Source organism: Parasteatoda tepidariorum, unplaced genomic scaffold (genome assembly GCF_043381705.1).
Source record: "Parasteatoda tepidariorum isolate YZ-2023 unplaced genomic scaffold, CAS_Ptep_4.0 HiC_scaffold_1305, whole genome shotgun sequence".
NCBI classification, from domain to species: domain Eukaryota; kingdom Metazoa; phylum Arthropoda; class Arachnida; order Araneae; family Theridiidae; genus Parasteatoda; species Parasteatoda tepidariorum.
Window position 1 is genome coordinate 1 of NW_027261376.1, and position 13,372 is coordinate 13,372.

General features: G+C 32.7%; 2 protein-coding genes across 2 annotated transcripts; one reads left to right on the forward strand and one right to left on the reverse strand.

The window, feature by feature from the left end:
• Positions 1–23: 23 nt before the first annotated feature.
• LOC122272981 (uncharacterized) lies at positions 24–2,701 on the reverse strand. The gene has a single exon (XM_071188500.1). The coding sequence runs from the start codon at positions 1,382–1,384 to the stop codon at positions 623–625; it is 762 nt and encodes a 253-aa protein (XP_071044601.1). The 5' UTR covers positions 1,385–2,701; the 3' UTR covers positions 24–622.
• A 2,528-nt stretch (positions 2,702–5,229) lies between these two features.
• On the forward strand, positions 5,230–12,589 carry LOC122272980 (uncharacterized). The gene is made up of 3 exons (XM_043057027.2): positions 5,230–5,355; positions 5,868–6,214; positions 12,358–12,589. Exons 1-3 carry the CDS (start codon positions 5,271–5,273, stop codon positions 12,544–12,546), a joined length of 621 nt encoding a protein of 206 aa, XP_042912961.2. The 5' UTR covers positions 5,230–5,270; the 3' UTR covers positions 12,547–12,589.
• Positions 12,590–13,372: the final 783 nt, after the last annotated feature.

Here is a 13,372-nt window from a genome sequence, read left to right on the forward strand (position 1 = left end):
GGACGCCAGTCCAAACTATTTTTCTTGGGGACTAAATGTAAAGGTGATGAAAAATTACTTTTGGATGGGCGCATGTGGCCTAAATCTAACATATGTTGAAATTCCATTTTTGCTATTTTTAGCCTATCGGGCGCTAGACGCCGAGGTTTAGGAAAAACTGGTGAACCAAAAGTTTCTATATGATGTACAACATTATGCTTAACAATTTGGTCTGAGCAAATAGGTTTCGTTATTTCAGGATATTCGTTTAACAATTTTTCATAATAATTTTCACCAAGAACAGTTTTAATTGAAATAATGTCAGAAGTTTTAAAAATACAATGAGAATTTAAATTAGTACTAATATCATTTAAGCAACGTTTTCTAATATTAGGTTTAAGATTAAAATAGTATAAAAAATCTGCACCTATAATATGATTAGTTATATCACAAATATAAAATGGAAAATTAAACTTTCGTCTAAGACCGAAATCTAAAGTCTGAATCGGAGAAAGAGTTTTTTCTTTTTTATTTGCTGGAATAATTGAGCAGTCAATTCCGGTATCCACTAGAAATTGTTTGTTGGATTGTCTATCTCTAACAAAAAGGCGACAATTTGTTGGAGGCCAGATGTTAGTCGCATTCACTCTTGCCTTTCTTGGTTTTTCTGGTAGATGCAGGGTTTGACACACTTTCTAGCATCAGATTTAAATTTCCGATGATAGAAGCACATTTTGGAGTTTCGATATGGAGATGAGGATTGGCTTTGACGATTACGAAACTGCGCATAGTACCGGTTGCGAGACCTACTGCGTGTCCGCAATGCAGCTACTTCTTTTCGTAGTGCTTTAACTTCTTCTAAAAGCTCAAAGGTGCATTGTTGATTTGAAGAAACTTCGCTAACTTCACTTGAAGTTGACACTTCCATAACTTTATCAGCGATTTCAGCAGCTCTTGTTGAATTTAGTGAAGGGATTGCGGCCAATATCGACTGAACATGCTGCGGTAGCTGATTTAAAAATACTTCCAAAAGTAGAGAATCTGAGATTTCGTGGGATTCAGCTCTTCTCTGCATAGTGCGCAACAGTTCACTAGGCTTTCTATCTCCTAGTTGATCTCCGGAAAGTAAACGTCGAATTTCCTGGGACTTTGTTTCCCCACAGCGTGCAATAATTTCTTCTTTCAGCTTTCTGAAAGGATCGTCTACGTCAGGAGTTATAATGACGTCCCTTACAACTGCGGCTACTTCAGGAGGAAGATGGGCGAGGCAGTAGTCAAACTTTGTTTTGCTCTCTGTAATCGGCTTCGGTGTCGCAAGCTGGAAAGTTGCTTCGACCATATGGAACCGCAGGTGTGGATCAGAGATGTTGAAGATGGGAATTTTTACTGCAGATGATTCCGCCATAGTTGCAGTTTCCTATTAATCCAAGAACCAAAAACAGAAATGATCAAAAATAAAAGTTACTTGTATCGTCAGACATCCGGGTCACCATTGAGGTAAGCGAAGATAGCTCCTTCGAGATACTAATATTTTATTTAACATATTTACATTTATATACAAGTTGGTTTGATTTACAAGAAGCATCATCACAACAGGTGATGAGAGAAATACTGACAGGCTGTCATGTGCGTGCTGGTATTTATACAATTCTAATATGATGACGTCAGAACTCTTATTTCAGTTCACTTCAAAAGTAAGTAAAAACACAATTGATTAAAGACAACAGATAACAATATGGAATAAACTTGATTTTACGATGAGCGGCGAACCTATCACCACAATATCATCAAAGTAGTTTGTAGCAAATTTAATTTTATGTTTATTTAAAATTCTACGAACTGTACGTTGAAATATGCTCGGTGCATTCTTCCAGCCAAAAGGTAATCTTAAATATTCAAATAGACCAGTGGTTCCCAACCTGGGGGCGATCGCCCCAAAGGGGGCGATAGAGCTCCTCAACTCCTCATGGGGGCGATAATCCTTAGGGGGGCGATCGGGGGGCGACGAGTATTCAAAAGATAAAAATTGCTAATAATATTAATGACAAAAGCTATTTGAGATCAAAATTGAAAACATATATGAAGCTTATGGTTCTGGTGTAGACAAAGAATTACAATAGTTAAAAATTAAAAAATTTCAAGTTCAGGATCGTTTTCGTCATACGTTTTGGTATCGCTGGCGGAAATCTGACCTTCAAGAATTCTCTTTTGTTGAAAGTCATGATCTTTTATATATCTTCTTCTCCTCAAATGTTCCTCTCTCGTCTCATTCCCATCCCTCCGATTTTAAAAGGCATGTAATAGGAGAAACGGATTGATAGACGAAATATTTATATAACTCTAAACCTCACACATTTGGTGAACTCTTATTTTACCTGCTACTAAAAAAATTGTTGAAATCATGTGGGGTGAGGGATCGAGCAATAATATAAAACCTCTGAGCAATAATACTGTTTCCAGGCTTATTGATGAGATGGGTGCAGACGTTGAATCAAAACTCGTTAAATTTAAGAGAGAAGGTAAATTTGCGTTGCAGATTGATGACTCAACTGTGATAGATAACAAAGCTATTGTAATAGCTTACGTGAGATTCATAAATGAGAGTAAGGAGATTGGATGAACGAGGAAATGTTGTTTACAAGAACTTTGATCACTGATACAAAATGGTCGTAGATTTTTAAATTGATCAAAGACTATTTTGTGGAAAAAGGAATTCCCCTTACAAATGTAAGTGCTTGGGCAACAGATGGTGCTCCTGCCATGTCTGGTCGCTATACTGGGCTTCTAGCGCACCTTAAAAAAAAGTACCGGAGGTCATCACCATTCATTGTGTCATTCATCGTCAACATTTGGCTGCAAAAAAGTTGAGTGGTGCCCTGCATGACACTTTACAATTCGTTATTTCTGGCATCAATAAAATCAAAGCTAATTCTCTCAATGACCGTTTGTTCCGAGAACTTTGCCGTGAAAATGATGAAGATTTCGAAAGCTTGCTCCTATCTGCATATGTGAGATGGCTTTCAAAAGGAAACTGTTTGCGTCGTTTTTTCGAATTGTTTGACTCGGTTACTGAGTTTTTCGACACCACTGATCCTGTTTTAAGTGAGAGTTTGAAGCAACGCAAGCTGGAAACTGCGTACCTCACGGGATATTTTTGAAAAAATGTACAAAATCAAGGTAAAACTTCAAGGAAATAAAGTGAACATTATCAAGGCCATCGCAAAGAGCTAATGCAATTTCCAACTCTTAGAAAGTGTTAAAAAATAAAAGCTTAATTTTTACTGATTACCTTGATCAGTTAAAAACTGATATGGAATCAAGATTTAAAGATTTGATGAAATTAGAAATTCCGGATTGGATTTTCGATCCTTTCTCTTTTGAAGTTGTGGATAAGCTCATTTCCTCTTTACAGATTGAGTTTTTAGATTTGAAGTATGCTAAGGTCGTCTTTAAAAAATACGGTTACGAGTTAGCTTGGGTAAAGCTTATGGACACTTATCCACAATTGTGGAAACAAACTGAGCCGCTCCTCATCTCGTTACCGTCAACATATTTAGTGGAGAGAGGTTTTAGTTCTGTCGTCCAGCTCCTCACAAAGCAAAGATAGGTTGGACATTTGCTTCAAAGGAGGCCTGCGACCTGCGACCCGCGTTTAAATCTGACGAACATAAAACCTGACATTCAAGCTTTTACTGAAATACACTAAGCACAGGGCAGTCATTGAAGTGGTAAAAAAGTACTTTCTCACTCTTCATTTTTTTCTCAAATTTTAGTTGCTAACGTTTTAACTTTTTCTTGATTACATTAAAATATGAATTTTAAAAAATGTACTTATGTTTTGATTATTCCGTTTTAAATATCATTTCTTTTTGAAAAAAAAAAGATGTACAATTTCTTTTTAATTAATAAAAATGGCAGGATAAAATTGCCTCTTTATTTGCATTACAATTTAAATTAAAATCAAATATAACTTAGCGTTTGGTTGCTCACGGGTAGCAATGAATGGTTTTTGAGCAAAAAGAGAAAGAGGCGATGTGTGTCAGCCAACCCCAAGAGGGGGGCGATTGTCCACAAAAGGTTGGGAACCACTGGGATAGAGGTTTCTGTTTCACTTCACTGGATTTTCAGAGATATTGCAACGAAAATGGCATCTTGCACACATTGAATTCTACCTCCCATCCTCAAGCAAATGGAATGGTTGAGAGAACAAATCGAACAATATTGTCCACTATAGTTACGTCGATCGAAAAAGCTGATCAAAAGGATTGCGACAGTAGGATTAAGGAAGTCGAACGAAACTTGAACAACATCGTGAACAAAACTCTTGGAAAAACACCTTTTGAAATTCTTCATGGCTATATACCAAGATTTAAGGATGGAATTATAAGGTTGTTTGCTGATGAAGAGGTTGAAAATGGAATGATCCAAGGAAGCTACAACTCGAAACAGAAGAAAAAATCGAAAAAGAGCAAGAGATAGTTAAAGCGCATTATGACAAAAAGAAATCTGGAACACTAGCGTTTGACAAGGGCGAAATCGTTGTAATCAGAAGACATCCAAGGGCGATAGGGGAGTCAACGAAAACTCAACCACGGTATCGAGGACCTATGGTTGTCACAGAAGTACTTCCTAGCGATACAGGTAGAATCTCTCAATTAGAGGCTAACGATGGCCACCTATATGCCACAACGGCTCATGTCAGTCAATTAAAAGCTTGGAGAAGCTGGAATGAAGATGATAATTTCAGCGAAGATTCTGATGAAGAACCCAGAAGGCAAATGCCCAAACGAACTGTACGTAGACCACTGCTTTATAATGATTTTATAAACTGTTAGAAGCTTATCAATATTTCATATTTTTAGTCCAGTTAATTTTATTGTAATGTATTTTAAAGTTTAGTTCAATGGGATACTCTCAACTCGAGAAGAAGAACACCACTGAAATCAGCTGTTTGGGTATAAACAAGATGGCGGCGTAATGTTAAGTCAATGGGACTTAGAATAATTTCTCCCGACTTTTAATTAAATATGTAACAATGCCTCATAATTGTTGTGCTTATGGGTGTACAAACAATTCAGCAAAGCCTGAATGTATTGAAAAGGGAATATCTTCTCATAGATTTCCTTTGGAAGATAAAGTTATAATGCGAGCGTGGGTTGTTGCTTTGAAGCGACAACATTTTGAACCAACTGTTCATAGTAAATTGTGTTCAGAGCATTTTACGCCTGATTGTTTTGATTATCAAAATTTGTGGAACTCTCCTCAAACTAAAAGAAAGAAAATAAAGAAAGATGCTGTGCCGTCCCTTTTTAAATTTAAACCCAATAAGCGAACTAGAGCGCCGACATCATACACTTTTGGTGCATCAGTTAACAGGTAAGTGAAACTTTTATGTGCATGTACTCTCCATTGTTGTGAACCTTAAAAACTTGTCCAGTTAAATAATAGTCTACAATATATATAACAGCTGCTGTTTTTACACTTTCGAACAACATGGAAAGAGTAATGTGTATATATGTTTACAGTAATAATTCAAGGTGGATAGGACCGAATTTCCTCGATCGATCAAAACGTCGAGTTATCTAAACCCTAAAATTTCAAAATAAAGCATTTTAATTTTATCTTAATGTGTTTCATGAAAAGTGTACACCTACCAATATTGAATAAATTAAAGATGACTGGTTGAACAACAATAAAAATCAGAGGCAGAATTACTTTAAATTGTTTTGGTAATTATTTGAGAGGTAACTGATTTTTCTCACTAGCTTTAATTCATGGGAAACTGAAACAATCAAAACTCAAATTATTGCGATACTACTATATAGATATGTAAACATTACACACCTAAACATTAACATTGGTTATAATGTATATATATTTCATTTTAGTACACAAGATGATTTGGATACAGAAGCAGAGCCAACTTCCTTGTCCAAGTCAACACAAACTGATAGGGTTTTGTACTCTCATCGATGAGCTTGATCTCAAAATTAAAGAGTTAGAGATGGTGAAAAAAATTCAAACTGCCTATTTCAATCCTAAAGAGATGACCAATGATGAACTGAACACCTTTACTGGATTTGACAGCGAGACTTTTTTCAAAATTTTTAACTTTTTAAATTTCAAAGAACGAAGAAGTCCTCTTCAAGAATTCACGCCTTTGCAGGAATTTTTTGTCTTTATGATCAAATTGAGAACGGGTGTGACATTAGATTTTCTTGCATATGTTTTTAAGGTAACATTTGGTGAAGGACAAAAATAAAATGTTCCTTTGTTTTTTAATAACTAAAATGATGTTGGTTATAATAACTGCTAATAACATAAATTATATTACAAAATTTATGTACTTATTTATTTCAACGCGTAATACAAACAATTTTGTGATATAATATATATTGTTAGTATAAACATATTGATGCTTGTTTAATATTTTTGATACATTTATTAATTTATTTTATTTTCAAATTGTTAAAGACACTATTAATTTTAAGCGGGTCGCATTCATTTCATCGACAATCACTTCATCGACACACCATTTCATCGACACCACTTCATCGACAGGCCGTTTCATCGACTAGGTCATTTCGTCGACAGGCCGTTTCCTCGACAGGGTTGTTTCGTCGACAGGCCATTTCGTCGACAGGGTCATTTCGTCGACAAGTCATTTCGTCGACAGGGTCATTTCGTCGACANCAGTCAATTAAAAGCTTGGAGAAGCTGGAATGAAGATGATGATAATTTCAGCGAAGATTCTGATGAAGAACCCAGAAGGCAAATGCCCAAACGAACTGTACGTAGACCACTGCTTTATAATGATTTTATAAACTGTTAGAAACTTATCAATATTTCATATTTTTAGTCCAGTTAATTTTATTGTAATGTATTTTAAAGTTTAGTTCAATTGAAAGGTCAGGATGGTCGAATGTAAGCGCAATTGTAAATTTCGAATGGCAACAGCGATTATTTAGTTCGAATGTAAGCGCTTTGGCCCACCGTAAGCGCATATATATTGTAAAAATTATGAATGGCAACAGCGGTTATGTTTTAGTTTCGATTTTGTGATGTAAACATTATTATTTTGTAGAACGTAGATACGTGGATGTAGTAAGCTACGAGTATACTTATATTATCAATAAATATTGTTTTCTATAAAGACTTTATTAATTCAACAACATACGAAGCTAACATTTGGTCGAAAAGAATTGCTTTAATCTCGTCCAAACAAAATAAGAGTGACCACCATGTAATTAGAATCAGTAATTTTAAGTCACGAAATTGGATCTGTATCTGTAGCAATTGAATTATAAATTTTTAATAATTTAGTGTAACGTAATAAAAGTTTTCTTTAATATACAAAATTTACAGTCATTTCTTTTATAATACTAATTTCTGTGACTAATAGTAAATTAATAATTTCATAATTGACATTCTACATCATTGAAATGTGAAAATTCGACTTTAATGAAAATCTTGCAGAAAGGATTATCCCAAAACCGGAAGACTTTCGGTGTATCCCTCCGCTTATGAGAGTGAACAGGCTCTAGGAAGAGTTTATTATTCGTGTTTAAATTTACCATTCATAAAAATTTTTTGCAATTAATAAATTCTAACTAGTTGTGAGTCTAACACAAATTTCAGAAAATTAATATCACGAGATAGTTATCCCTATTTGGCTATATTTAATGCAAAATATCACCGTTTTTGGGTTGCTGGGTATAGCTTGCTTGCGGAGTTTCTCAAATTCGCTTATGTTTCGTTGGCATATCAAGTTAAAAAAAACGCGTTATGTTGTAAACGATACAGGTATAATAAATATTTGATCTTTTTCAAGTTTAGGCGTAAAAGTGGTAACCCAGAAGCGACAAATTTTAACCCAATCCGCAACCATTTCCAGATTTCTTCCGACGCCTAGTCATCCTTTCAGGAAAGACGATATTTTTTTATTTAAAAGGCGATATTAACATGATTTCCTTATTCCTTGTTAAGAAAATCATTTATAGCCACATTAAAATATTCTAAACAGAAAATTCTAATTGGGTGTGGAATTAAGTTAAAACATTTTCTTTTTAAATGTTAGTGGTTAATTATCTTCATTTAGTTTAAAAGTAAACATCTAAGCACTTTCTGAATGGGAGCATTTTTCACATGATCTCATTATTAAAATTCTGGCGTTAATGTATGTAATGCAATCGGAACTCATTTCATATTACAAAATTATAATAACAAAATATCGTAGAAACTAATATCGCTAATTAGAATATTGCTCAATTTTCACAAAATAATTTCTCCCTATAGTTTATTAATGTGTGTTCTGTTTTCGCGGGTGCATTTCTCTATATTTATCTTCATTTCACATAATTATAATTGTATTAAAAATATGATAAATTCTGCACAAATTCAAATCAAACTGGACTTCTTTCTAAATTTTATATACAGTTATTATCTAAATTTTATATAGGCTCTATTCTGATGGGATGAACTACAAAACACGAGTTTTGCTTAATTTAATAACTAAAAGCCATCGAAAAGGGCAACAAACAATGATAAGTAAAAAAAAAAAAAGAATTATTTTACCTTTATTAATTGAAATTTAGTGGAAGAACCAGATATGCAACACTTTTAGAGAGACGATAATCAGGGAACGAAAAAAAAAAAGGTCCCCGAACTATTTTATTACCAATTTAAAGTCGGGACTAACAATTCTTTGCCTTATTTTATTTACCACTGCCTAATTTAAAATAAAAAATCATACGAGCATACAGAATGTGGATTTGTTATGTTAAGATTAAAAGTGAAAGCAAAATAAAAACCACACTTTACTTTATGTTAATTTTCCTGATTCCCCACAAAAATGCCACAAATCTTGTAGGTCTTTCAGTTTTGAGCATGACTTCGTAGTGTTGCTAAATACTGATTTACCTTGTGCGAAGGACAGGTATTCATATTATAAATATTAATTAATACAGAGTTTAATAAATTTATTCATTTAAATATATAATAAATAGTCCAAGTAAAGAAATAGTTGAATAATAAATGGTTTAATAAACAATATGCAAACAAGAACAGCAAACAATTTCTATTGCAGTAAATCAGAGTTTCCCAAACTTTTGATGAATGTATTTTAGGTCAATTTGCCTTTGCAAAAGCGGTAAGCGTCACATCAACAACTTATTGAGTTTGTACGAGGCCACATCGTCGGTATGCGAGAGGGTGGATTTTTGTATCGAGAAACCCGTACGCCGTGTAATGCAACAACAGTAAAGCTTGTTTGGGGGGAAAAAATGAACACAGGGATAACAAACGAGTCGAAAACCCTTACAGTGGAGCACCGCAATAGCTCGGAACACATCATCCGCATGACTGTGACGGACTGTATAGCGTATTCTAGTGGGTCAGCAAAACGTTACAGCGTGACTGCAAGTGTTTTGCTGTCTAGCTGGACTTTTTCTCCCTATCTGCTGCAACGTCAACTGCGTGCAAGGATTCCTCTGATCATCAACTCCTCCGACTCGTATAGCTTATGGAGTTAAGACTGCGCTTTGGAGTCAATTTGAAGCAAAATGGAATGCCATTCACCAAGATTAGATTCAAAACCTGTTTAAATCAATGCCACGACGTGTACAGGATTTCATTGCTCAACGTGGGTGGCGCATAAAATACTGATTTCTTTTTGCTTTGTAAATATGATCGCTTACTTGAACCACTATCAATAATATAAGGAATAAATTTCATTAATTTCTGACTATCCCTTCATAGTGTTGAATTTTTCACAATCATTAGTGTTTTATTATAACAACAAAGTTTTGAAACTAAATACACCAGCGAAAGGCAGTGAAGCGTTATTCAAAGAATATCTGTATGATAATTCAAATATTCAAGAGTAATTTTTGTCTTCACTAAAGAGCAACAGAAAAAGGCATGAGTAAATCATTAAAGAACCTCAATACTTATAAGCAAAGGTATGCAAAAAAATATTTTTGCATACTTTTGCAAATAATATATATCTATTTAAAAAAATACACATTAAAAAATAATGTAATCAAAATATATACAGTAGAACCTCGATTATCCGAGCTTATTGGGCCCACTAGTACCTCGGAAAGAAACTGTGTATAAAAAGTCGCCTCGCTCGCTAAAATTAACTTTTTGAAATAGAACGATTTTTTAAATGATAAAAATAAACATATATAAAGTTATGTTTCTCAGCTCAACAAATTTCAAAAGGAAATCAACTACTAGTAGTAAATTTTAAAAAGTAAATAGAAAAATTTTTTAAAATAATTTTTAAAATTAAACTAAAAGATGTATTTTCAAAAATAACACAAATCTCAAGAAATTATTGTATTTTTTTAATTTAATATACATTAATTTATTAATTTTACATTACTATTTCNATGATAACATCTTTAAAGTGTATCTGGCATATCATATTGTTCCTTTCAATTATCATAACCATAATCAATATCCTTATTATTCAATGAGTTCATTTAGCGTAGCCCTTCATACCATGTTTCCCATTCAGCAGTCTTTGTTAATAATTTCATAATCTTCTGAAATTCAAAAAGAAGTTTAGGATCAAATTTAAAATGTTAAATCTAAAGATCAGATCAGTTACATTAAAAGTATAAAAAATGGAATTAAACAAAAATGAAGACCAACATTTTAAAAACAATAAGTCAAAATGGAAAAGCGTTAAAAGTAGCGTAAAACCCAAATTGTCTTTCGTACACAATTTAAAAAAATAAGAAGTCAAACCAAACGAAATTTCAAAAATTACCATATCTGCTAAAACAGTACTTCTAGGGGACACACTACCCTGCTTGAGCCTTTCAGTTAAAAACTTATTGTACCCCGAGGCTCCATTATGGTAGACAAAATAAGAATAAAAACTCAATACTTCAAACATTCAAGGATTAAAATAAAAAGGAAAAATCTAGTGAAACACAATTATATTCGAAAAACATAAGCCAAAAGTTCTCATAACTTAACACGTTAAGATATAAAATATACAAATTGAAAGTTACAGTTAAAATTACCAAAAAAATGTAAATTGCCAAATCTTTAAGTCATCATTTCAGTGAAATTAAGTGCTGTCCTCTTTCGAAAAACATTTCAATAGAAAGCTTCATAACTGTGCGCTTGAGAACGAGTGTTAGTTTTAAATGATAAGGACTACATATTATTATGCTGCCATCTGGAGAGTATTGTATTGACATAAAAGCTTCCCTTTCGAAGAGCGTCGTAAATCCACATTTGAAACCATAATTGAGCGTCCACATTTGAAACCATAATTACTATTTATTATATAAATAATCATGATAAATAAATATTTTTTTAAATAAATAATTGACTTTTATTAATAATTGAAATTTCCCCAGACATCCAAATAGGCTATAACATTTTTTTATCTTACCGCCTTAAACAGTGATTCTATTTTCTTTATTACTCATTTAACATAAAAATATAAGCATATTAGCAAACAGAATTATAGCTGACCGAGGTCTTCAATTACAATCAATAAGTAAACGAAACTTCCGATATCTTCACTGGTGCTGCCATCTAGTTGATGGTTGGTGTCGTATCCTCTATTGAATCATATTTCATGGTGTGCTTGAATAGTTTTTGTTATTTCTATGGCATTAAATGAATACAAATCCTCTTCGGTGGTAATAATTATATATAAAGTAAATTTGGTGAAAGTATTGTATGAAGAACAAGCTCTTAATGCGACTAGCATGTTGAATTTTTTTGAAGACTCTGTATAAACTGTTGCTGTTTGTGTTACTGTTAAAATTTAAAGAGAATAAATTATTAATTTAAATCATCAATAATAGTAGTACTTGTTACTAAATTTTTTCCCGAAGTATTTTTTAAATATAAAGAATTGAATACAATTTATTATTTGTGTTGTGCATAAAGCATCTAATAATTTTTGCTTTATTAGGAAAATTTTTTTTAAGCAATTGATGAATAAAGAATATGACTGCACCACGAGTGGTGATTTTATAAATTGAGAAATGTTCGAGAAAATTTATTTGGCCTGTGGAAGGTTTTAGTGAATTAAAATTTGGGATTTTAAATTGTTTTAAATTCAATTTTTTAAATAGTAATATTAAATACCAAGGTTGTTATTTGAAGCCTAATATGATTACATTTGTAGCGGCGCTAAAGTCTAGTAACAAAGAGTTTATGGAATTAATATTTTAGTCTTATAAAAAATTAACTGGGATATTAAATTTTTTTAGTTACCTATGTTGTTCGCCATGTTTTAGATTAAACATGTCAAACAATTGTTTTGCATCTTTTATTATTTCCTAATATATTTTGTTTGACTTATGAAATGCAGTTGATATTTAATAGTAAATTTTCTTGTTATAGGTCTCTTCTTCAACTATTTCAAGGACTTTCAACAAAGTTACAGAGATTGTATATTTAAAAATCAGCCAAGTAGACATCTGGCCAGATCGACAGCAAGTACTTGAATATATGCCTGCGTCATTTAAATCCAAATTGCCGCGTAATTATAGATTGCACAGAAATATTTGTGCAGAAGCCTGCAAACCCTAAAGAGCAACAGCTCACTTTTAGCACTTACAAAAATAACAATACAATGAAAGCCCTGATTGGAATCGCACCATCTGGAGGGATAAATTTCATTTCTGATCTCTACTGTGGATCAATATCTGATAAATGCCTCTTTCTGAAGAGTAATTTATTAAAAATGTTAGAAAAAAATGACCTGGTATTGGCTGATAAAGGATTTACGATTGAAAAGGAATTGAAAGATATAGGCTGTGAGCTTTCTACCCCTCTGTTCCTTAAGGACAAAATACAATTTAATCTAGAAGAAAGAGCATTTAACAAAGAGGTGTCACATTTACGTGTTCACGTTGAAAGGGCCATATCTAGAATTAAAACTTTTAAATATTTTGAGGGATGTATACCTTAAAATGGCAACAGCGATTATTTAGTTCGAATGTAAGTGCCTTGGCCACCGTAAGCGCATATATATTGTAAAAATGATGAATGGCAACAGCGGTTATGTTTTAGTTTCGATTTTGTGATGTAAACATTATTATTTTGTAGAACGTAGATTCGAAATGTACGTGGATGTAGTTAGCTACGAGTGTACTTATATTATCAATAAATATTGTTTTCTATAAAGACTTTATTAATGTTAATTCAACAACATACGAAGCTAACATTATTGGTCGAAAAGAATTGCTTTAATCTCGTCCAAACAAAATAAGAGTGACCACCATGTAATTAGAATCAGTAATTTTAAGTCACGAAATTGGATCTGTATCTGTAGCAATTGAATTATAAATTTTTAATAATTTAGTGTAACGTAATAAAAGTTTTCTTTAATATACAAAATTTACAGTCATTTCTT

Excerpts from the sequence above, each read along its gene's own strand:
- LOC122272981 (XM_071188500.1), bottom strand. The coding sequence starts at position 1,384 with ATGGCGGAATCATCTGCAGTAAAAATTCCCATCTTCAACATCTCTGAT.
- LOC122272980 (XM_043057027.2), top strand. The coding sequence starts at position 5,271 with ATGCTGTGCCGTCCCTTTTTAAATTTAAACCCAATAAGCGAACTAGAG. Across the intron at positions 5,356-5,867 it reads TTTGGTGCATCAGTTAACAG|TACACAAGATGATTTGGATA; the intron begins GTAAGTGAAACT and ends ATTTCATTTTAG. Across the intron at positions 6,215-12,357 it reads TTCTTGCATATGTTTTTAAG|GTCTCTTCTTCAACTATTTC; the intron begins GTAACATTTGGT and ends TTCTTGTTATAG.